Below are 26017 nucleotides of genomic sequence, written 5' to 3' on the forward strand. Positions count from 1 at the left end.
GATGCTGTTCAAATAGACAAATTAGATTGAATTAAAAGACTGCTAGATGATTTTAGGATTTTATATATTTTTTCCTTATATGCAATAATTTAATAGCATCTTGAATAGGATTTTCTGATATTACTAGCCCTCTGGGAATAATATTTGATAATTAAACAGTTAGCTAATATTAAAATATATATTAGGTAATATTTATTGAGAGTTTCCTTTATGCAAAGCAAGGTCAGCTTCATGGGCATGTGACCTGTGATACGGGCTTCATGCTTAGAAGGGACCCCTTGCTTCCTCATTACCCTTTGGTTAGGGCTCTGCTGTTACAATCTTGAAATTTTTAATAATTTTTTTTTTGAGTCAGGGTCTTGCTGTGTCACCCAGGCTGGAGTGCAGTGGACTCACTACAGCCTTGAACTCCTGGGTTCAAGTGATCCTCCCACTTCAGCCTTCTGAGTAGTTAGGACAACAAACACACGCCATCATGCTCAGATAAGTTTTTTGTTTGTTTGCTTTTGTTTTTGTAGAGATGGGGCTCTCACTGTGTTGCTGAGATTGCTCTCAAATTCCTGGCCTCAAGTGATTCTCCCGCCTCAGCTTCCCAAAGTGCTGGGACTACAGGCATGAGCCATCATGCCTGCTCAATTATTTTTAATAAGAAACCCAAGCCCCCTTCTTTCTTCCTTCCTTCCCTCCCTCCCTCCCTTCCTCACTCACTCTTTTTCTTTCTTTCTTTCTTTCCTTCCTTCCTTCCTTCCTTCCTTCCTTCCTTCCTTCCTTCCTTCCTTTCTTTCTTTCTTTCTTTCTTTCTTTCTTTCTTTCTTTCTTTCTTTCTTTCCTTCTTTCTTTCTTTTTCCCTTTCTGTGTCCCTCTGTTGTCCAGGCTGGAGTACAGTGGTGTGATCTTGGCTCACTGCAACCTCTGCCTCCTGGATTCAAGTGATTCTCCTGCCTCAACCTCCATAGTAGCTAGGATTACAGGCGCCCACCATCACGCCTGGCTAATTTTTTGATTTTTAGTAAAGACAGGGTTTTGTCATGTTGTCCAGGCTGCTCTCAAACTCCTGATCTTAAGTAATCTGCCCATCTTGGTCTCCTAAAGTGCTGGGATTACAGGTGTGACCCACCACGCTCGGCCTCCAAGGCCCCTACTTTTATTTTGCACTCATTTTAAAAGTTATGTAGCTAGTTCTAGTTATGTTTTTAGCAAGGAAGGTGTATAATCTCATGTACATTTTCAAAAGATTACTCAGGTCTCTGCATGTGAAATGGAATTTAGGGAATGCAAAAGTGGGAGTAAGAATAACACCAAGGAAACTATGACAGCATTAAGGTGACTTAGACTCAGGAGTGGCAATAGATAGGGTTAGTAATTGATAGTTTCAAAATATATTTTGGGAGTAGTAAGCATTGCTATGGATTCATAATTTACTGGATGTGGGGATGCAGAAAAAAATATTAAAAATTACTTCTGAAATTCTGGCTGGAATAGAAGTGCCACTTACCAGGTGAGGAAGGTTAGAGACCTAACACATCTGAGGGTGTGGTTAAAAGCTGAATTTGACATTATGCTATGTTATATAGAAGACATATAAAAGATTACCTATTTTATAATTCCTTTTTAATAAAATATCTGGAAAAAGCGAAACGATGGTTGCCTGACGCTGTAGGTAGGAAGATTGACTACAGACAGGCATGAGGGAAATTTTGGGGATCATGAGCATATTCTAAAACTGGATTGTGGTGGTTGCATTACCGTATAAATTCATTCAAAATCTCTGCATTGTATAGGGGCACTATATTGTATGTAGAAAACTGTTAAAAGATTTTTTAAATGATTGACATGTCTGTGGTTATATCAATGAGTCCCATTATTATTTCCATTTTATAGATAAATACAATAAAAGAAAAGCTAAAAATAAAAGTTTCATGGTTACATAGCTACTAGGTATAATATCCAGTATTGGAATTTGAATCTTTTTGACACTAAGACCTTACCTCGATCATATAATATATCCATTTTCTATTTTAAAATTATGTTATAAATGCTGCATCCCATTGATCAGAAGCTCTCTTGAAATTATAAAAGAGAGAAGAAAAAAGATAAAGACTGGGAAATTGTGTTGAATCAGTATATAATTCCTGTATACTGGTCCTTCCACTTCCCCTAGAAATAAGTGATAGAACATGTTATGGCATCTTTGTTTATTATCCACTGTGAATTGTATTACCACACTTTACTTAGCTCTTTGGCAAACTATATTATCTCTTCAGATCATTAGGGCTAGGAAATAGTTTCATTAGGCCCACTGGTAACTTGAAGGAGTAAATGTATCTTCCAAAAATGCTTATTTCCAGGGAGATTGGGTCCACACAAATGAATACATATATAGTCCTTAGTGTATGCTATGATTATTATACTATGCCATTAGCATAAAGATTGCTATGTTAATAAGCATTAAGTGCCTCCTGTGCTAGACTGTGGGGATACAAGTGGCCACCAAAATAGCATGGTCCCTGCCCTCCTGGAGCTTTTTTTTTTTTTTCTTCAGTGGGAGAAGCAGACATTTTGCTTAAGCAAAAATAATTATAAAATTTAAAGTTGTGCCAAATTCAATGGACAGGAAAGATTCATAGAAATTAGCAAAGCAAAGGGAGGAAGGAGAAAGCAGCATTCCTGGCAAAAGAGCAGCCTGTGTGAAGGCCCTGAGGCAGGGAAGGGCTGGGGTTCTGACCACAATCAAAGCAGTGAAATGGAGTATAGTGAGAGAGACAGAGAAGACAGGAGAACTCGGACACTATGCAAAGGATTTGGTATTTTCATTCAAGAGCAGTACGATGCTACTGAGGAGTAGCTGGAGAATTGTGTGAGCCAATTAAAATTTTAGGAAGATCAACATCGTTATTGTGGAGAATGGATACACAAGGGTTCTGTTGGTTCATGAAGAGGTCTTAAGAAAACTATGATCTGAGTGCAGTGGCTTACGCCTGTAGTCCTAGCTACTCAGAAGTCTGAGGTACGAGGATCCCTTGAGCCGGAGAAGTTGGAGATTGCAGTGAGCTATGATTGTTCCACTGTACTCTAGCCTGGGTGACAGAGTGAAATCCTGTGTCAGAAACAAAAACCAAGAAACGAGCAACAACAAAAGCCTCAGAAAACTACAGGTCTTATTATCAAGAAAATGACAGGCCTTATTATTGAGAAAGCTGCTTACACTTTTAAAAGCTGATTTTCAAAAAACAGATTGTGAATTAAGTGATGCTGAATGTAGTAAAAAAAAAGATTGATAAACCTGTGTATCTCTGAATAACCCATTAGATCAGTGCTTGTCAAACTTTAATGTGTTTTCAGATCACCCTGGTGTTTTGTTAAAATGTAAATCATGGCTCAGTAGGTCTGAAGGAGAGCATTTCTGCATTTCTAACAAGTTCCCCAGCCGATGCCTAGACCACTGGTCCTCACACTTTGAGTAGCAAGTGACTGGGCTATACTATATATTCTAAATTCCAAATCTTCTGATGTCTATCAGCCCTCTTGGTGGTCTGGCTAATTATCAAACTTGAGCATTTAAACCTGGGAGTTTTCAGAGATGAATTCAAGTGTTAAAGACGTGGAAATATAGGTCATATATGGCTTTTCATCTCTTCGAGATATATCCTATATATCCTTACTTCTTATCTATCTACCTAACCTATGTGCCTACCTCTCCACCTACATAACCTCCACTTCAAGTTTCTGTTATACTTCAAAAGGACTCTATGCAATCAAAGTGATGTCCAAAACAAGTATACAGAGATAGTATGAGGCTCTAACACTTTACATCTAATGGGATGGTTTGCATCATTAATTGAGGCTTACTCTGTGCCAAGTTCTTTACCTGACTTCTTCATTTAATAGAATAGGAATACAGGAACCCTTAGAGGCTAGTTTCTTGTTCAAGGATATACATCTCAACTCTAGCTTATATCACACTGGACTCTCATTCACTCTCTTAATCACTGCAATTTTGTTTGGTGACTACAGTTCTAAATCCAGAAAACTCAAGGCTCTTTATTCTGTGGCTAAAGGCTTCGTATTTCTCTAAAGATTTGTGAAGCATTGCTGCCATTATTTCAATAATTTTATAAAAATACTAGGTGGTAAATAGGTCTGGCTTTTTTTCCTTTTAAAATCTTCTCTGTCTTCTTCTTCATTAGCAGTGCAACTTCTTGTGGCTTATAGTACCCAGGATCTTGGGAAAAGGATTGATCAAGTAAAGGGAAACAACAGATTATGCTCTACGATTGAGATCATGCTTCTTGTGAAAGACAGGGTAGGGAAATTTTTAATTTCTCCGTGGTTCCTAAAAAATGAGAGCTAACAATGACACCGAGTTTTAAAAGAAATAAAATCTGAGTTGTACTTTAAAATTTTATAAGACAGAGTTAAACCGACAGATAGTAGCTCCTGTTAATTTGATAGTAGCTCCAGAAAGTGAGGAAATGACAGGGAATGCTAGTTTCATTTGGTAAGAGATAAAACTGAAATTATTAATGTCTCCACGGAAATGCTAAATGCCTCCTTACAAATAGAGTCCGGCTAATTGTCTGTCTTCCAACAAACCAAATTTGTTGATGTTTTCCCAGACAACGTTGCGTCGTTTTCGGTTTGGTTCGATCCCCCTTCCTGTGATCAAAGAAAGCGATTCAAGTGTTTAACGTGTCTTGATTTGGACTGGAGACTTGCAGAACGGCTAGCCTCATTGCCCCGCGGCTGGCTTTCGCTAAGGTAGGTTTCCTGTGCACAGATACTGGCAAGGCGCTTTGACTGGAAACTCTGGAAAGAAGCCAAAGGAAAGTGAAGTTCCTGGCGCTAGCGCGTGTCCTGCTCCGAGAGCCCGGCGCTAGCTCATTCTTCGTGCAGTTATTGGCTGGGACTCTGTGTGCCGCTGTCGGCCAATGAAGACGCTGGAGATCGGGCCCCGGCCCGTCCCCTTTCTGCGCCCCGGGATGAGGCAGAGACTGAACAGCCGGCGAGCAAATCAACGGCATCCAGAAAGCCATGTCGGACTCGGCGCCCAGCGCCGGAGCGCTAACCCGCTGAAAGTTTCTCAGCGACATCGCAGGGACGATCTGGACCCCGCTAAGAGGAACTGCTTTTGAGTGAGATGGTCTCAGAGGCCTGGAGGAGAGGACTGGTAAGCACCGGGAGGGTAGTGGGAGTTTTGCTTCTGCTTAGTGCCTTGAACAAGGCTTCCACCGTCATTCACTATGAGATCCTGGAGGAAAGAGAGAAGGGTTTCGCTGTGGGCAATGTGGTCGCGAATCTTGGTTTGGATCTCGGTAGTCTGTCAGCCCGGAGGCTCCGGGTGGTGTCTGGAGCTAGCCGAAAATTCTTTGAGGTGAACCGGGAGACTGGAGAGATGTTCGTGAACGACCGTCTGGATCGAGAGGAGCTGTGTGGGACACTGCCCTCTTGCACTGTAACTCTGGAGTTGGTAGTGGAGAACCCGCTGGAGCTGTTCAGCGTGGAAGTGGTGATCCAGGACATCAACGACAACAATCCTGCTTTCCCTACCCGGGAAATGAAATTGGAGATTAGCGAGGCCATGGCGCCGGGGACGCGCTTTCCGCTCGAGAGCGCGCACGATCCCGATGTGGGAAGCAACTCTTTACAAACCTATGAGCTGAGTCGAAATGAATACTTTGCGCTTCGCGTGCAGACGCGGGAGGACAGCACCAAGTACGCGGAGCTGGTGCTGGAGCGAGCCCTGGACCGAGAACGAGAGCCTAGTCTCCAGTTAGTACTGACCGCGTTGGACGGAGGGACCCCGGCTCTCTCCGCCAGCCTGCCTATCCACATCACGGTACTGGACGCGAATGACAATGCGCCTGTCTTCAACCAGTCCTTGTACCGGGCGCGCGTCCTGGAGGATGCACCTCCCGGCACGCGCGTGGTGCAAGTCCTTGCAACTGATCTGGATGAAGGCCCCAACGGTGAAATTATTTACTCCTTCGGCAGCCACAACCGCGCCGGCGTGCGGGAATTATTCGCCTTAGACCTTGTAACCGGGGTGCTGACAATCAAGGGTCGACTGGACTTCGAGGACACCAAACTCCACGAGATTTACATCCAGGCCAAAGACAAGGGCGCCAATCCCGAAGGAGCACATTGCAAAGTGTTGGTGGAAGTTGTGGATGTGAATGACAATGCCCCGGAGATCACAGTCACCTCCGTGTATAGCCCAGTACCCGAGGATGCCCCTCTGGGAACTGTCATCGCTTTGCTCAGTGTGACTGACCTTGATGCTGGCGAGAACGGGCTGGTGACCTGCGAAGTTCCACCAGGTCTACCTTTCAGCCTTACTTCTTCCCTCAAGAATTACTTCACTTTGAAAACCAGTGCAGACCTGGATCGGGAGACTGTGCCAGAATACAACCTCAGCATCACCGCCCGAGATGCGGGAACTCCTTCCCTCTCAGCCCTTACAATAGTGCGTGTTCAAGTGTCCGACATCAATGACAACCCTCCACAATCGTCTCAATCTTCCTACGACGTTTACATTGAAGAAAACAACCTCCCAGGGGCTCCAATACTAAACCTTAGTGTCTGGGACCCCGACGCCCCGCAGAATGCTCGGCTTTCTTTCTTTCTCTTGGAGCAAGGAGCTGAAACCGGGCTAGTGGGTCGCTATTTCACAATAAATCGTGACAATGGCATAGTATCATCCTTGGTGCCCTTAGACTACGAGGATCGACGGGAATTTGAATTAACAGCTCATATCAGCGATGGGGGCACCCCGGTCCTGGCCACCAACATCAGCGTGAACATATTTGTCACTGATCGCAATGACAATGCCCCCCAGGTCCTATATCCTCGGCCAGGTGGGAGCTCGGTGGAGATGCTGCCTCGAGGTACCGCAGCAGGCCACCTAGTGTCACGGGTGGTAGGCTGGGACGCAGATGCAGGGCACAATGCCTGGCTCTCCTACAGTCTATTGGGAGCCTCTAACCAGAGCCTTTTTGCCATAGGGCTCCACACTGGTCAAATCAGCACTGCCCGTCCAGTCCAGGACACAGATTCACCCAGGCAGACTCTCACGGTCTTGATCAAAGACAATGGGGAGCCTTCGCTGTCCACCACCGCTACCCTCACTGTGTCAGTAACCGAGGACTCTCCTGAGGCCCGAGCCGATTTCCCCTCCGGCTCTGCCCCCCGGGAGCAGAACAAAAATCTCACCTTTTATCTACTTCTTTCTCTAATCCTGGTTTCTGTGGGGTTCGTGGTCACAGCGTTCGGAGTAATCATATTCAAAGTTTACAAGTGGAAGCAATCCAGAGACCTATACCGAGCCCCGGTGAGCTCACTGTACCGAACACCAGGGCCCTCCTTGCACGCGGACGCCGTGAGGGGAGGCCTGATGTCGCCGCAACTTTACCATCAGGTGTATCTCACCACGGACTCTCGCCGCAGCGACCCGCTGCTGAAGAAACCTGGTGCAGCCAGCCCACTGGCCAGCCGCCAGAACACGCTGCGGAGCTGCGATCCCGTGTTCTATAGGCAGGTGTTGGGTGCAGAGAGCGCCCCTCCCGGACAGGTAAGGATTAGCAAGTCATGCTTGACCCTGTTAGTGCTTTTTGATTTCTACATCATACTGAGGAAGGAATGGAGCTGCTTTTTTAGTGATGAAGATGTTTTCCTGATTATGCATTCAAACTTTCACCTGACCTTTCCTAGATCAAATTTAGTGCCTTTGTGAAATGGTGGCCTGCATTTCAGGGGGAGATACTTGACTCATCTGTGGACCCAATTTATATCCTCAGCACTCATTTGCTATCACAACTGACCAATCTTGCTAAGGGGTGGTTCAGACAAAACACAAGATCTCAGCAATCAGAGTTTGGCTTGGTGTAGTTTACATTAGGAATAAGTTGCTGGATACCTCTAACCAGTGGCAGCTTCTAGGAATACAAAAACTACGTCATTACCCCACCTTTCAAGTGATTGTGATGTTTGTATTAAAACTAATAGTTTTAAAATAATTTTCCTTTGTTTACACAGATCCTGTATCTCATTCTCAGGTAATTTTCTATGAACGGAATGAAATTCTGGGCATCCTTTAAATTTTATTTCAAGTGCTCTACTGGAAATAATGTGCACCCTACTTACAAATTACCTTATAACAGTGATGCATGTTTGCTGGAAAATACAGAAAAGTATTTTAAAAATTAAAACTATAATCTCCAAACCCAAAGATAACCACTTTCAATTATAAAAGTAATAATTTATTTTGAAAATAAATCTAGATGACACAAACACAAAAAGCACAAGGTAGCCAGACTCAGTGGTGTACACCTGTAGTTCCAGCTACTCAGTGGCTGAGACAGGAGGATTGCTTGAGCCCAGGAGTTCTGGGCTGTGGTGCACTATGCTGATCTATTGATCAATCCACTGTTGTCTGCACTAAGTTCAGCATGAATACAGTGACCTCTTGGGAAGGCAGGGCCATCAGGTGGCTTAAGAGGGGATAAACTGGCCTGGGTTGGAAATGGAGAAGGTCAAAACTGCTGTGCTATCCGGTAGTGGGATCACACCTGTGAATAGCCACTACATTCCAGCCTAGGCAATATCAGGAAACCCTGTCTCTTTAACAATAACAACAACAACAAAAAAACCAGGAACTACAAAAGGAGAATCTTTTTGGTGCCTCCAGTGTCAGTCCCTGTCCTTCCAGCCTTGTTTTTCTTAAGTGTATGTACAATGTGAAAGGTAGAGAAATTCATATCCTTAGAAAGGTAAAGCATTCATTTAGGGTGGTATGCAAGGATACCGTCCAAGGCACAGTATCCACGTAAGGTGACTGCAAGGCCTTTGCTCTGGAGAAAACCCTATACATACTCTCAACTGTAGGAGAACCACTGTTATTTTATTACTCAGTGCATCATTACTATCAACTCTTGGATTTAGCAGTTAGATAAATGAAGTTCTGCTACTTACCAACTATACTATGAATCTGTGGCCAAGTTACTCATCTCCTTTCTAAGCCTCCTCCAAAAATGCAAAAGGGAATAATAAGTGTTTTATAAGATTCATGCATGGTATAATGTGTGCAAAGTGCTTAGCACAATGCCTGGCATGTCATAACTGTTAAAAAGTTATTAGCCAGCTCCCAGCATTTTGGGAGGCTGAGGTGGGAAGATTGCTTGAGGCCAGGAGTTCAAGACCAGCCTGGGCAACATGGTGAGACCCTGTCTCTACCAAAAAAAAAAAAAATTGGGGGCTGGGCACAGTGGCTCATTCCTGTAATCCCAGAACTTTGGGAGTCTGCAGCAGGTGGATCACAAGATCAGGAGTTCGAGATGAGCCTAACTAACATGATGAAACCCTGTCTGTACTAAAAATACAAAAATTAGCCAGGCATGGTGGCATGTGCCTGTAATCCCATCTACTCAGGAGGCTGAGGCAGGAGAATCACTTGAACCTAGGAGGCAGAGGTTGTAGTAAGCCAAGATTGCACCACTGCACTCCAGCCTGGGTGACAGAGACTCTGTCTCAAAAAAAAATTTTTTTTTCATTAGCTGGGCGTGTTGGCATGCACCTGTGGTACCAGCTACTTGGGAGGCTGCAGTGAGAAAATTGCTTGAGCCTGGGAGGTTGAAGCTACAGTCAGCTGTGATTGTACCACTACTCTTCAACCATGGCAATAAAGTGAGAGCCTGTCAAAAAAAATAATTATTAGCTATTACTATTATTATTTTTATTAGTTCTTCACCCACCTAAAATCTTAAACACACCTTGGAAATAAGCATATGGGAACAACCAAAAATGCCAAAATAGAAGCACATATGAAAAGGCTAAAAAAGGATGAAAGCCAGCAAGAAACAGCTGCTGCTCTTTTGGTCAGCTTTGACAACAACTGGCCTTTTTCCTAGAACAATGTTCTCAAACTTGGTTGACATTAAAATCACCTAGTGACCTCTTAAAAATTCTGAAACCCAGATTACCCCCCAACCAATTAAAGCACAATCTCTTGGGGTGGGATATGGGCATCATAATTTTTTGAAGGCCCCCGCTTGGTCCTAATGTACAGACAAATTTGAAAACAACTACTCTAGAACCTGCCAATCCATCATTTAGCACATTTGTGAAGCAAAGTGTTATCCTGGTATTCGTAGAACCAGGATCCAACTTTATTGGACCAGGCCCAATTTGTTTAAAAACATGGTAAGATCTCCCAACCTTAAAGTATTACATAGAATAGTTCTAAAAGATCTCTGTAGGACAACATAAAATGGTATTTCAGTCATCTAAAGAGAAAAACCTTCCTAAACTGCTAGCACCTGGGCAACTATTCTTTAAACATCTACAGCTATTCAATAGGTATTTCGTTCTTTTTGGAGGGATGTGACAAAATTGTTGTATAATTAGATTGTGGTGATGATTGCATCGGTTTGGTATATGTAAATATACTGAAAACCAGTGGATTGTACACTTTAAATATGTGAATTGTATGGTATGTGAATTCTGTCTCAGTAAAAATCTAGAGATGGGGCTGGGCGAACTCGCTTATGCCTGTAATCCCAGCACTTTGGGAGGCCAAGGCAGGTGGATCATTTGAGGTTAGGAGTTCAAGATCCACCTGGCCAGCATGGCAAAACTCCATCTCTACTAAAAATACAAAAGTTGGCCAGGCACAGTGGCTCACGCCTGTAATCCCAGCACTTTGGGAGGCCGAGGTGGGTGGATCACCTGAGGTCAGGAGTTCAAAACCAGCCTGACAAACATGGAGAAACCCCATCTCTACTAAAAATATAAAAAATTAGCTGGGTGTGGTGGCCCATGCCTGTAATCCCAGCTACATGGAAGGCTGAGGCAGGAGAATCACTTGAACCTGGGAGCTGGAGATTGTGGTGAGCCAAGATCACACTGTTGTACTCCAGTCTGGGCAATAAGAATGAAACTCTGTCTAAAAATAATAATAATAATAATACAAAAGTTAGCCAGGTGTGGTGGTGGGTGCCTATAATTCCAGGTACTTGGGAGGCTGAGGCAGGAGAATCGCTTGAACCTGGGAGGTGGAGGTTGCCATGAGCCAAGATCATGCCATGCATTCCAGCCTTGGCAACAACAAAACTCACTCCATCTCAAACAAAAAATAATAATAATAATAAAGTAAAATAAAATAAAAATTTTTTAAAAATCTAGAGTGGGGAGAATCATATGGCTGGCATAAAAATGTCAAGTCAAAGATATGTAGGATTAAGGCTTTATGATGCTCCAGTTCTAGTAAAACAGACTGGATACTTGTTTTGATGTGTACTTGCTAATGTAAGTATAGTACTGCACATATTAGTTGTTTAACTTTAGATAAGTCTCTTAATATCTTTAGACTCCAGTTTCCTCACCTATAAAATAAAGAGAATATTGACTTTGCAAAAGTGTTGTGAGAGTGAAAAGTAATGCATATAAAGTGCCTGTACAGAGCAAGTTCTCAACAACTATTTGTTGAACTAAAAATAATACCAATATTCACTATTTATTAGCTTCCCTATGTGCCAGACACTATAAACAATTAAAAGACATCATTCTGGTACCCAGAGTACCATAGGAGATAGACATGCAAAAAATAAAAATAAAAAAGATAATGGAGATATGCAGTGGGACCAAAAGGAAAGAAACACCTAAGTCAGCCTGGGGAAATCAGGAAGAAATGATAGAGGTGGTGATGCTTGAGCTATGAACTAAAGGTTGTGTAGTAGTTTGTCAGATCATAAAGGGGAAAGGACAGCGCAGGGAAGGGTCATTGCAAGGAATTCCATGCAGAGGGATTATGATATTTCAGTATCACTGAGCCTTAAAGTGTGGCCAGGCACACACCTTTAATTCTTAACACTTTGGGAGGCCAAGGTGGGTGGATCACTTGAGGTCAGGAGTTTGAAACCAGCCTGGCCAACATGGTGAAACCCTGTCTCTACTAAAAATACAGAAAGTTAGCCAGGTGTGGTGGCAGCTGCCTGTAATCCCAGCTACTTGGGAGGCTGAAGCAGGATAATCACTTGGACCCAGGAGGCGGAGGTTGCAGTGAGCCAGTATCATGCCACCACACTCCAGCCTGGGTAACAGAATGAGACTTCATCTAAAAAAAAAAAAAAAAAAAAAAAAAAAAAAAAAAAAAGGTGTGTGTGTAAAACAGACAGTCTTTGTAGGACATGATGTAAAGCAAGTAGGCAAGAGTCAGATCCTGAGTTACTTTTAGGCCATCCCAAGGAGTTTTTATTTTATTCCATATAGATGTTAGTCATTGCAGAATTTTGAACTGACATATATATGATATCATCAGGGTTTTTTGTTTATTTTAGAAAGATTTTTCTGTCAGTCATAAGTGAAATGGACTGGGGACATTGGGACTGGAGGCAGACATCAGTTTGAAAGCTATTGCAATATTTGAAGAGAAGATTGATAAATGCTTGAACCAGCACAGTGACAGTTCAGATGGAGGGAGATGACTACAATAAAATCATCAGGACTTGTTGATTGACATGATATAGGAAGTGAGGAGCAGGGATGAGTCAAGGTTGATCTCCCTAGATTCTGAGTAAGGCAGCTGGGTAGATGACAGTGCCATGCACAGAGACAGTGAATTCTGGCATAAACACCTAATAGATCAGGCTGGTTTACATCTCCATTACTCCCATGGGAGAAGGTTTAGGGATGTGTTTGTGTGTGTGTGTGTATGTGTGTGTGTGTGTGTGTGTGTGTAAAAGAACACAAAAAACCAGATTCCTCTCTTTGAGATCAGAATGTTGGTTCCCACCATAGTCAAAAGGATATTCCTGAAGATCTAGGGCTTGAAAAAAATTTGGGGGAAGATAAGAACTCAGTGGTTACTGCTTTTTTTTGGCAGCCAGTGTAACCTAGGTAAGGACTTGATTGAATTAAGAAATCTCATGTCCAGATCAGGCTGGATTTTTCTCTCTCTCTGTGCTCTGGTGTGTTTGCCACTCAGATTGCAGGTTGCACGTACCTACAGTGTGAAGTGTGCTGTTTCTGTGCTTGTTGTGCAGGGGAGTAGCTAGGCTGCTGGGAGGTCTGGATGAGGATGGGGGTGGGGTGAGATAAAGTCTCCAGCTCCAAGAGGTCCCTTGGGGCCAAGTGAAAAGCTTGCTCTTTTGAAATGGTCTCTGTTGGTAATTAACAACATATCAAGAATACCTTGGTGTCAAATTAAGGGAATTTGTAGGCACGATGCTGTTGGTAGCTGATCTCAATCATTCAAGGAAGCTGTTAAATTTGTGAACATTAGCATTCTGCCAGATAATGAGAACTGGTCCTTAGCACCTCCCAGACACACTGATTCTTTACTGTTTTGAAACATCTCCCTCTCTTGACTTCCTCCACCGTGCTTCTATACTGTCCTTGAAATCAATGAATGGTAATCTAGTGTATCTAGAGTATCACTAGCAAATGTCTGAATAAGAGAGGTTTGGTTTCCGCTGTGTCTCCTGTTACAATGAAAACCTGTACTGCATAAATTTAATTATCTACATTAATGTGTAAGCCTTTTCTGCAAAGAGATGGATCCGTTTTTGAATAATCTGCAGAAGGGCAGAGTTTTGAATATATGGCAGTGGTTCTAATTAGCAGTTGCTCCAATACAATCGGACTGAGACGGAAGCTACTCATTTAGAATACTGGTTGATGACAGCACTGGCTTGTACAAAGTGACCACTCTCCAATGGCTACTCTCTCTCTCTCTCAGTGGGCCGCAGGTTGCTAGGGCTCAGGCTGTGGCTGTTTTCCCCGCCGAAAAGGGGCGGGGTCAGTTGGTGTGTTAGGAAAAAAAAAAAAAGAAAAACCCATTTATGTTGTCTGCCTCTCCACAGAGGTAACAATCCGTAGAAAAACATGCTGTCGAGCGGGAGGAAGGCGAAAAGATAGGTTGGGTTTTTTGGGGGGTGGGGGAGCGAGGAGGGTAGGGTGGGCTTTTTCCCCCACAGTGCTGCGACGCATTAACCCTGCTGCTGTTGGGACGTTCTCTGCTCAGCCTATTGGCTGAGCCCGGGAGCCGCTGTCTACCAATCGGGTGGTGCAAGGCAGACAAATCTACCCCGCCACCAGCAAAAACGGCGCGTAACCCTTACCGCGCCGGCCGAGCCGCGCCAGAGCTGGCGCGGGGAAAGGGAGATAGGTGTCTCCAGCTGCTGTGGCTGTTTGGGGCGGGTCGGCTTCATCCGCGTCTCAGGAGCAAGTAGAGAATTAGCGGCGGCAGCAATGCTCCGCAAGGTGAGAAGCTGGGCAGAAATCTGGCGGGGGGCTACCCTTTTGTTCCTCTTTTACCACCTGGGTTACGTTTGTGGGCAGATCCGCTACCCGGTCCCAGAGGAGTCACAGGAAGGGACTTTTGTAGGGAATGTCGCCCAAGATTTCCTGCTGGATACGGACAGTCTGTCAGCTCGCAGGCTGCAGGTCGCTGGAGAGGTGAACCAAAGACACTTCCGTGTGGATTTGGACAGCGGAGCCCTGCTCATCAAGAACCCAATCGACCGAGAGGCACTGTGTGGGCTCAGTGCCAGCTGCATCGTGCCCCTGGAGTTTGTCACGGAAGGTCCTTTGGAAATGTACCGAGCAGAGGTAGAGATCGTAGATGTGAATGATCACGCCCCCCGTTTTCCACGGCAGCAGCTGGACTTGGAAATTGGGGAGGCAGCTCCTCCAGGACAGCGTTTCCCGTTGGAAAAGGCTCAGGATGCTGATGTGGGAAGCAATTCCATTAGCAGCTATAGGCTGAGCTCCAATGAACACTTTGCGCTGGATGTGAAGAAGCGCAGCGACGGCAGCCTGGTCCCAGAGCTACTCCTGGAGAAGCCTTTAGATCGGGAGAAGCAATCGGACTACCGCCTGGTGCTGACTGCTGTGGATGGAGGGAACCCGCCGAGATCTGGCACCGCAGAGCTCCGGGTATCCGTGCTGGACGTAAACGACAACGCCCCAGCCTTCCAGCAATCCAGCTACAGGATTAGTGTGTTGGAGAGCGCGCCAGCGGGCATGGTGCTCATCCAGCTCAATGCCTCCGACCCGGACCTGGGTCCCAGTGGTAACGTCACCTTTTATTTCAGTGGTCATACCCCTGATCGTGTGAGAAACCTCTTTAGCCTGCACCCCACTACGGGAAAGCTTACTCTTTTGGGGCCCCTAGACTTTGAGAGTGAGAATTACTATGAATTTGATGTGCGGGCTCGAGATGGGGGTTCTCCAGCCATGGAGCAACATTGCAGCCTTCGAGTGGATCTCCTGGACGTAAATGACAACGCCCCCTACATCACAGTGACCTCAGAGCTTGGAACCCTCCCTGAGAGTGCAGAACCTGGCACTGTGGTGGCACTTATCAGTGTGCAGGATCCAGACTCAGGGTCAAATGGAGATGTGAGCCTACGCATTCCTGACCACTTGCCATTTGCCCTCAAGTCTGCCTTCAGGAACCAGTTCTCCCTGGTAACTGCTGGACCCTTGGATCGAGAGGCCAAATCTAGCTATGACATCATGGTCACTGCTTCTGATGCTGGAAACCCTCCTTTGAGTACCCACAGAACTATTTTCCTCAATATTTCAGATGTGAATGATAATCCACCCTCTTTCTTTCAGAGGTCACATGAGGTGTTTGTTCCTGAGAACAATCGCCCAGGGGACCTGCTTTGCTCCCTTGCAGCCTCTGACCCAGACTCTGGCTTGAATGCGCTTATCTCCTACTCACTCCTAGAGCCCAGGAATCGAGATGTGTCAGCTTCCTCCTTCATCTCTCTGAACCCCCAAACAGGAGCTGTTCATGCTACTCGATCCTTTGACTATGAGCAAACCCAGACACTGCAGTTTGAGGTGCAGGCACGGGATCGGGGCAACCCACCCCTTAGCAGCACTGTGACAGTTCGTCTATTTGTGCTGGACCTCAATGACAATGCCCCAGCTGTGCTCCGTCCTCGAGCCCGGCCTGGTTCCTTATGTCCCCAAGCACTGCCTCCATCGGTTGGTGCTGGCCACCTAATCACAAAGGTGACTGCTGTGGACTTGGATTCAGGTTACAATGCATGGGTTTCCTATCAGCTCCTGGAGGCCCCAGATCCCAGCCTGTTTGCAGTCTCTCGATATGCTGGGGAGGTGCGGACGGCTGTTCCCATCCCAGCTGACCTCCCGCCGCAGAAGCTGGTCATTGTGATAAAGGATAGTGGTAGCCCACCACTCTCTACCTCTGTTACTCTCTTAGTGTCCTTAGAGGAAGACACTCATCCAGTTGTCCCAGATCTTCGAGAATCTTCAGCTCCAAGGGAAGGAGAATCTCGTCTAACCCTCTACTTGGCTGTGTCCCTAGTGGCAATTTGCTTCGTCTCCTTTGGCTCATTCGTGGCACTACTCTCTAAGTGTCTTCGTGGGGCAGCCTGTGGAGTGACCTGCTTTCCTGCTGGCACCTGTGCCTGTCTCACCAGATCTCGAAGGAGGGAGGGGCTTCCCCCTTCCAATGGGATCCTCCGAATCCAGCTAGGGTCAGATGATCCTATCAAGTTTGTTGATGTGGGAGGCCATTCTCACGGCTGTACACCCTTGGCTTCTGCACCCACTCGGAGTGATAGCTTCATGATGGTGAAGTCACCCAGTGCACCTATGGCAGGGGAGCCTGTTCGCCCAAGCTGCCCACCCTCTGATCTTCTCTATGGGCTAGAGGTGAGACCTTTGCAGGCTCAGCCAATGCTTGAGGGTTGTTCTGATCCAGGCATGCGGCTGGGCCGTTTCCTAGAGAGTACTGGCCTCTCTATAAGAGCCCATAGTGATGTCACCATTTTTGTGAGAGGTAACTATGTGGTGGATGCTGTGCTTTGTAACTGTTTTCTGAATGAACCAGAGTTATCACAATTTGGCATTGGGGGTGGGTCATGCCCATATCTGAGTAAGAAATGAATTTGGTGATCAAGAGTCTGGCTGTTGTGGAAGCATGCTGATGGACTGTGGGAGCACAGAAGGCTACAGTGCACAGGGTGCAGTGCACCAGGCAATCACTTGGACAAAGGTGTCTGTTCTCTTTACTCTCCCTGAAGGAGGGAATCAGGTCTGAAATACCTTAACTCCAGGTTACCAATTCCCAAGGGATTGGAGGGGACTAAAATCTTTGTCTCACAGTATCTAGCACACTGTGAAGGGACGTCTCTATTTGAAACATAGCAGAGAGCAGAAAGAGAAGAGAACTAAGGGAATAGAGAGGCACACATCAGAATGGTAGCATAGATCTTTTGGTCTGGGTCTTTAGGACTCAGTTCAAGTCCCTACTGGGGATTTGAACTAGATGTAAATTAGAAGGCTGGGGTGGATTGGTCATTACCTTTGGAAAAAAGCAGTAAGTGAAATCACTAATGCCAGAAAACGAGTTTACAGTTGGCTAATTCATAGAAACAACCACTCTGTGCATCTTTAAGTTGAGTTCTCCTGAATTTGGTGAAACCATAAAACCTAGAGGCCATCCATCCTTGGCCTATGACCACCCTCCTGGGTGACCTGATTCAGCTCCAGAAATGTTCCCCTACCCAAAAACTGTAACACTCATTCCACATTCTGAGTCTGGGGTGTCAGAAAAGCTGTCTATGTCAGCTCACATTGAGATTTCCTCAAAGCATTGCCGGAGCGTCAGGGCAAGACTTTAGAACAGGCGTCCCCAAACTACGGCCCCGGCCCTGAGGCCTTTTGTCCAGCCCCCTGCCGCACTTCAGGAAGGGGCACCTCTTTCATTGGTGGTCAGTGAGAGGAGCACTGTGGCGGCCCTCCAACGGTCTGAGGGACAGTGAACTGGCCCCCTGTGTAAAAAGTTTGGGGACGCCTGCTTTAGAAGGTTCTTACTAATCTTTTCTCTCATCTTAGTAGCATTCAGAAGGATGGAGGAGGGAGGGGGAATAAATGGGCTTTGCTTCTCCCAGAAGGACAAGATTTTGCTGGTTCAAGCAAAGTGGTGGAAGCTTCTGAAGTCATGCAGGAAGTTGCTGGGACAGAACGCTGAGGAGTTTTGTATCACTTTGTCTTCCCTGTTGAGCACCATCTGAGCTGTCAAACTTTGCTGCCAAGGGGGCTGAATCAACCTGCAGCACGAAATGAGTGGGGAGGTAGGAAGCTTCTGTGACACAGATTTGCAGCGTGTGTTCCCAAGGTTTCCAGGATTGAGGAGACTTCATAATTGGTTGAACGCAAACAGACTTTTTGGCCAATCAGACTCAGAGCCGAGGTGGGAGATCTGCTCTTCCAGCCCGCCTCTCCTCCTCCAGCTCCCCAGCTCCACTCAAATTCAGTTTCCCTCCCCCCTGCCCACCCCCGCCACTCAGTGACTAAGAAGAACTGCTGCAGGCAGGCAAACCTCCGAGCAGTTTTTAAGAGGCTAGAAGGAGACATAAGACTTCATCTGCTGCATTCCAAGCCCTGGGTCTACCTTGGAAACAGGACAGCACAGACTTACTCTCCAGGAAGGGACTTCTGGGTCATGGGGCCCAAGACACCCCCACAGCTCGCTGGGAAATGGCAAGTGCTGTGCATGTTGTCCTTGTGCTGCTGGGGCTGGGTGTCTGGGCAGCTTCGTTACTCAGTGGTGGAGGAGTCTGAGCCGGGGACGCTGGTGGGGAATGTTGCTCAGGATCTGGGCTTAAAGATGACAGATCTGTTGAGCCGCCGGCTGCAGTTGGGCTCTGAGGAGAATGGGCGCTATTTTTCCCTGAGCTTGATGAATGGTGCCCTGGCAGTGAATCAAAAGATTGACCGAGAGAGTCTATGTGGAGCCAGCACCAGCTGCCTGCTGCCAGTACAGGTGGTTACTGAACACCCCCTGGAGCTAATCCGTGTAGAGGTAGAGATCCTGGATCTCAATGACAACTCTCCTAGCTTTGCCACCCCTGAGCGAGAGATGCGCATATCAGAATCAGCGGCACCTGGGGCACGATTTCCACTGGACAGTGCCCAGGATCCGGATGTGGGCACCAATACCGTGAGCTTTTACACTCTGAGCCCCAACAGCCACTTCTCTCTGAATGTGAAAACCCTAAAAGATGGGAAGCCATTCCCAGAGCTGGTGCTAGAGCAGCAGCTGGATCGTGAAGCCCAGGCAAGACATCAGCTGGTGCTTACTGCTGTGGATGGGGGGACCCCAGCTCGCTCAGGAACCACCCTTATCTCTGTCATCGTGCTGGACATCAATGATAATGCTCCAGTCTTCCAGTCCTCAGTTCTACGTGTGGGAATCCCAGAGAATGCACCCATTGGTACTCTGCTGCTCCGCCTCAATGCCACTGATCCAGACGAGGGCACCAACGGCCAACTACACTATTCTTTTGGAGACCACACATCTGAGGCAGTGCGGAACCTCTTTGGCCTAGACCCCAGCAGTGGGGCAATCCGTGTGTTGGGTCCCATAGATTTTGAAGAGTCGAGTTTCTATGAAATTCATGCAAGAGCCCGTGACCAGGGACAGCCTGCCATGGAGGGCCACTGTGTGATTCAGGTGGATGTGGGGGATGTCAATGACAATGCCCCAGAGGTGCTACTGACCTCTTTGGCCAACCCTGTCCTAGAGAGCACACCAGTGGGCACAGTAGTGGGGTTGTTCAATGTGCGAGACCGAGACTCAGGTAGAAATGGTGAAGTGAGCCTCGATATCTCTCCGGACCTGCCATTTCAGATTAAGCCTTCCGAGAACCACTACTCGATGCTAACCAGCCAGCCCTTGGACCGGGAGGTCACATCCCACTATATCATCGAGCTGCTGGCCAGCGATGCTGGCTCACCTCCCCTGCACAAACATCTCACCATTAGGCTCAACATTTCAGATGTTAATGACAATGCACCCCACTTCAACCAGCAGCTTTACACTGCTTACATCCCAGAAAACCGGCCTCCAGGCTCCCTTCTCTGCACCGTGGCTGCCTCAGATCCAGACACTGGGGATAATGCCAAGCTCACCTACTCCATTGTAGGAAATCAGATTCAGGGAGCCCCAGCCTCCTCCTTTGTGTATGTCAACCCAGAGGATGGACGGGTCTTTGCCCAGCGTACCTTTGACTATGAATTGCTGCAGATGCTGCAGATTGTGGTGGGGGTTCGAGACTCTGGCTCCCCACCATTGCATGCCAACACATCTCTGCATGTGTTTGTCCTGGACCAGAATGATAATGCCCCAGCTGTGCTGCACCCACGGCCAGGCTGGGAACACTCAGCCCCCCAGCGTCTCCCTCGCTCTGCTCCTGCTGGCTCCTTGGTCACCAAGGTGACAGCTGTGGATGCTGATGCAGGCCACAATGCGTGGCTCTCCTACTCACTGTTGCCACAGTCCACAGCCCCAGGACTGTTCCTTGTGTCTACACACACTGGTGAGGTGCGCACAACCCGGGCCTTACTGGAGGATGATTCTGACACCCAGCAGGTGGTGGTCCTGGTGAGGGACAATGGTGATCCTTCACTGTCCTCCACAGCCACAGTGCTGCTGGTTCTGGAGGATGAGGACCCTGAGGAAATGCCTAAATCCAGTGACTTCCTCATACACCCTCCTGAGCGTTCAGACCTTACCCTTTACCTCATTGTGGCTCTAGCCACCGTCAGTCTCTTATCCCTAGTCACCTTCACCTTTCTGTCAGCTAAGTGCCTTCAGGGGCACGCAGACGAGGACGGGGGTGGAGGGCAGTGCTGCAGGCGCCAGGACTCACCGTCCAGGGACTTCTATAAGCAGTCCAGCCCCAACCTGCAGGTGAGCTCGGACGGCACGCTCAAGTACATGGAGGTGACGCTGCGGCCCACAGACTCACAGAGCCACTGCTACAGGACGTGCTTTTCACCGGCCTCGGACGGCAGTGACTTCACTTTTCTAAGACCCCTCAGCGTTCAGCAGCCCACAGCTCTGGCCCTGGAGCCTGACGCCATCCGGTCCCGCTGTAATACGCTGCGGGAGCGGAGCCAGGTGAGGGGCTCGGCGCCGCCCCGGGCGACCCCTGGGGGCGGCACTGGAGAAGCCGCTCGTCCTCTTAAAGGACTGAACTTGCATCCACTCCTCTCCGGCCCGCTCGACCGCTGGCTGCGCTCCACCCGATTCTCGGGACCATTGGACTGTTTGCGCGGAACCAGAGGAGTGGTGAATTAGGGATAGGGCTCCGAGCACGGGGGAGTGGTGGCGACTATGGGTGAGGGGAGGTGGGACTGACCCCCACTCTCACACTCAGAAAAGGTGGGGGCCCCCGTCGAACTTCCGATGAATTTCAGGTGATTTCCGCGGGTGTCGGGGGTCCCGGGAGGAGGCAGTCACAGATCCACCCCTTCAGCCAGCCTCCTAGGCGCCGGCTCCGGCTTGCTTGAGGGTCTTTAGGTTTCCTCTTCGGTTTCTCCCCAACTCCCAGCATCTGTGATTTCGCCGTTACCCTCCCTACCTCTGCATCACCCAACCGCATCTGTCTGCAGGACTTGGGTGTGCGCGCGGGTGTCCTGAGGGTCCTCCCTGCAGGCCACTCCCACGGCCCACACACAGTGCACAGGCTCGCCACGCCTCGCCAAACGTGCGCAGACGCACGCACACACCCGTCGCACTTGGGCTTACGCAAATACCAGCTTTCACTCCCACCTGCTCGCGGCCCGGTTCACAGGCCTGTCCCTGGCCACTTGCAGCTCCCCTCCGCCGCTCTCTCCGCCGAGCTCTGGGGTACTCATAGCTGATTGTGCCCGCCTTAGTGAGGGTCCCAGATCGGCGGCTGCCCAGGTCCAAGTGAGGACTCCAGAGCCTCTCACTTCTCCCACTCGCGCCCTGGGCTGGGCTGGGTCGCCTGGGGGCGGCCTGAGCGAGGTGGGGCGCCGAGACCGCTGGAGCGACTCAGATGGGCCCAAGGTCCAGATGGGCCCGGGGCTCCTCTCGAGGGTGGCGACCCCTCAACCCAGAAGCTTCAAGCAGGCGGACAGGCAGAGCTGCCCGGTAGCCGGAGGTGCGGCAGGGCTCGGTCTTGGGCGAGTGAGTGTGTCTCTATAGGACAGCAGGCCTGGGACTCCAGTGGCACCAGCGGCCCCTTCCTCTAGGAAGGGGAAACCTGGAGCGCCCTGGCTCTCTAAGGCCAGAGATACAGGCTTTTGGCGCCGTCGCGATCACAATGTGCCCAGCGATCTAGGGTCAGAGATTTGGAGGGGACCAGAGTATCTGAGACTCTAACAAGTCCTGTCTCCTCTGACAGATGGAAAGCTACAGGATCTGCCTGATGCCAGGTTGCCCTGATGTGTGAGAAAACTGCATTAGTAAAAATCACAAGTTTCCTCAACTCCAGGAGCTTTTATTCAAAATATATCTATGCCTAACTCTGCTAGAATCAGGATTGTATTCTGAAACACCCCCAGGTGATTTTGATAGCTGATTGAGAGAAACTTACTATACAACTCCTTTAAGAACATCATCTCATTTGCTCTTCCTAGCATTGCTATTGGCTAGGTACTAACATCTGTCTCTTATAACAGCTTCACAGAGATCAAGTGACTTGCTCAAGTTCACAGAGCAAGTAAGAAGGAATCTAAATCTGACCCCTGTCTAACTCCAGAATTTGTGCTTTGAATTTCTTGGCACTTGGAACTTTAAAAGCTCGAGGACAGAAGAGGAGGGGGTTTGCCTCTGCTGGGATTTTGCTTTTGCTGGGATGTGGCAAGGGTGGAGTTCCTTCTCTTTTAGGACATCACTTGTTGGGAAAGTCTTCTGTGGCTCCTGATTTCTGAGCAGCCTCGCAGCGCAAACTTGGCCCAGTTGTCCTTATGTAGGTTGAGTTTCTCCCAGCTCCCTTTCCTGCTGTCACAATCGCTGCATCTCAGCGTAAATTCTGCTGTGTCTAAGAATACAGTGGCTGAGGGCTGACCATCCCTGTGCTTTTCTCTGTGGCAGCCCCAGAATGGTGCTGGTGACTCCTGATGCACCTGGAATGCTAGGTTTCTGGGTTCTGCTCACATCACTGCCACCTGTGAGCCTTAGAGTGAGTCACTGGCAGTTCTGGAGCTTCCTTATCCCTGGAGTAATCTGAGATACTCACACTCTCTGCTTCTGGGAGCAAGTGTGAGTATTAATTACCAGCCCACAGCAGACAGTGAGGAGATGGCTCTAGGAGTGCTATGAGATGGCTCCATGAGAATGTGGTAGGATAACACATCCCCTGGAAAGACCAGAGGGACTTGGGAATAAAGTGACTGGCCAGAGCCCCGCACCTTGAGCTAGGTGGGAGGTGGCTACAGATCAGCCCCTTGGGACCCCTGGAGACTTTGTTGGCCCTGCTTGGAGGCTGTGGGAGCTCGATCCCTTCCCTCTGCATCCCTTCCATTTTTCTCTGTCTCAGACAGAGCAGCCTTGTTCTCTTCTCCTTAGTCGCAGACCATTGTCTGGCACAGAGTTCTAGGAGTGAGAAGTGTCCCGGGACTTGGATGCCCTGCAAAGGCCCAATCTGGCATGACTCCTAAATTAATAATGTATTTAGCTGTGGGAAGAGATCCTTGTGAGCCAAGGGGCTGAAGGAGGTGTCCCTTTGAATGTGGCACTGCACAACCTGGCACCAAAAGGGTTACCCGGAGCAGCAGCCATCTTGCTGCAGAGGATGCTTTGTTCCCAGCTGAGGAGTTGAATAAATTCATTCTAGGGCTGGTGGAATTCTCATTGAAAAGCCTCCTCTGCCACTTTAGGGGGCTTTCTCTGCAGCTTTCCCCCCAGTTCCACACAAGATGCCTTCAGTCCTTGAATTTTGGCTCAGGAGTTCTGACTCTGGGGGCAGGGAAGAAGGAGCTATTCGTGTAAGAAAGGAGTCTGAGCTTGCTCACTGGAGTCAGATGAAATGTGATTTATCTCTTTGTTTCTGGTACCTCAGACCTCGGAGACCTGAGATATATTTTGTCTTTGGAGATGAGTCCACCCTGCCCTCTCTTAGCCTGTTTTCTTCTCAGTGCCCCCTCCCCTCCTTCTCTCCCGGCCCATCCCCGGGGGCTCTGGAGACATTCTGACTTCTCACAGGTACTCAGCCCCTTTCCCTCTGTTTTCTTCACAGCAAGCCCCGCCCAACACGGACTGGCGTTTCTCTCAGGCCCAGAGACCCGGCACCAGCGGGTAGGTGACTGATTCTCCAGCCCACCCTCTTCTCTGCGGCATTTTCTCAGGGATGACGTGGGAGGAGATGGGGGGAGGGCTCAGCATTTGCCACAAATGGCTTATCTATCAGTTTGAGATCCCAGGGAGATCTTGGTGTGTGGGGGGCTGACACGCGGACCCCAGAAGGAAGAGGCACCTGCCCTGACTGTCCTGGAGCTCAACTCACACACTCACCCCTTCCCTCCTCCCCACTACCTGCACCTTTTCCTATCCCCTGGGGGCTCTGTGGAACCAAAGGATGGTCTTAAGCTGGTCTCTGGGTGAGAGCAAGGCTTTCTATACCCACATACTGCCTAGCCCCCTCCTCTGAGTTGAGCTGGGCTCTATTCTGACCCCCGGTTCAGGCAGAAAAACATTTGACCTAAGGAGGCAGTCCGCAGTCAGTGCCTCCTCCCAAGCCTCCAGAGCCGAGGCCCACCAGAGCCTGGATAGAGTGGAGGCAGCACAGCTGGAGACGGGACTGAGGAAGGACTGGGCAGGGCTCAGAGCAGGCCTCCCTCATCCGGCCCTCCTCCCACTGTCCTCAGCCCCTACTTGTCCTGTCCTGTCTTTCTGCGAGGTCTCCATGTCTCTGCCCCTTTTTCTTGAGTTTCTGTCTTTGCCACTTTCTCTTACCTCTGGGTTCTTCCTTCAGTCTCTATCTCGCTTGGCAGTCTCTGCCTCTCCCGCTCTTCTCTATCTCTGTCTCAGCTTCCGTCCTGATTGCTGTGCCCTCCATCCCTGTCATTTGTCTACTTGCATTGATCTGTGCTGCCCACTGTGCCCACCATGGCATAGGTGCTCAATACATGTGGACTGAGTGGCTACGCGAGACTCAGACTCAGTCTCTTTCTCCTTCTCTATCTCTGTCTCCCTGTCCTTGTCCTGGACTTCTTTTCTGTTTCTCCTTTCACCATCTCCTAGTAGTGCCCTGGTGTTCTGTCCCCAGCCTCTGTGTTTCTCCGTCCCACTATTTCTGCTTTCCTCTCTGTTCTCAGCCTTGCCGCGTCTCTTTCTTTGTCTCTGTCTCTGTGCCTGTTGTCTTTTTCTGCCCCTTTCTCTGTTACTCTTTATCTCTCTTTTATCATGTCTTTTTCTCTGAGCCTCTGTCTCTGTCTCTCTTTTTTTTTTTTACTTATGGGCAAGCTAGCACACACCCACCCCCACCACACTCTCACCCTCCCTTGCCCCTCACACACAGAGCCTTTGATCGCAGCTCTCTACCACACACCCTCCCATCCAGGCAGCCCCAGCTGCTCATTTCAATCTGGTATGAATTCCTGCTGAGACAGGAACCCCCTGCGGGCTGAAGGGGAGGGAAACTTCAGCAGAAAGACCTTCAGTTGGTCTGAACAGAGTGGGATAGGCTCTGGGCCAGGCCTCCCAGTTAGAAGTCAGGAGCCTGGAGGAGTCCTGGAGCCTAGGGAGAGAAGCAGGAGCTTAGGCTACCTTACCCTACCTCCTCGATGGTTCAGTACTGCTGTCCACATTTGCCAAGTTGCTATATAGATGTGGAGTTTCCAAGAATCTTCTCTCCCCATCCCACAACCAACCAAAGCCTTGTTGCCATGAGGATCCAGGAGCCCTTGGTGTATGGCAGAGATTCCAGCTCCTGGGCATGCACAGTCCTGTCACTGGTTTTAGGAATGCAAGGTGCTTCCTAGAAGGCCCCTAAAAAGCAGCAGATCAAAAGGCTTGGGCTGCCCTTGCCCCTCCTTTGACCCCAGCTGTTGCCCTTCTCCCTGCTGGCCTTGCCAACCTTCTCATAAGTTATCCATTAAGTCATTAATGTATTAATTTATTCAACAGATATTTATCAAGCATTTACTATGAGCAGGGGCCTGTGCTAAACATTGGGCCATAAGAGTGAACAAGTAGGCCAGACATGGTGGTTCATGCCTGTAATCCCAG

At 48.3% G+C, this 26017-nt stretch overlaps 1 protein-coding gene across 27 annotated transcripts in view; it reads left to right on the forward strand.

The window, feature by feature from the left end:
• The window catches only part of LOC101029820 (protocadherin gamma-C4), a 186330-nt gene that overhangs the window by 142747 nt on the left and 17566 nt on the right, over window positions 1-26017 (forward strand). For 21 of the 27 annotated variants that reach the window (XM_010338165.3, XM_074380801.1, XM_074380769.1 and 18 more), the window contains one exon: window positions 24027-24085. In XM_010338165.3, the coding sequence (XP_010336467.3) occupies window positions 24027-24085 (59 nt within the window). The other 6 variants (XM_010338141.3, XM_010338180.3, XM_003920517.4 and 3 more) reach the window with 6 other exon arrangements.

This window comes from Saimiri boliviensis, chromosome 1 (assembly GCF_048565385.1).
Source record: "Saimiri boliviensis isolate mSaiBol1 chromosome 1, mSaiBol1.pri, whole genome shotgun sequence".
NCBI lineage: Eukaryota > Metazoa > Chordata > Mammalia > Primates > Cebidae > Saimiri > Saimiri boliviensis.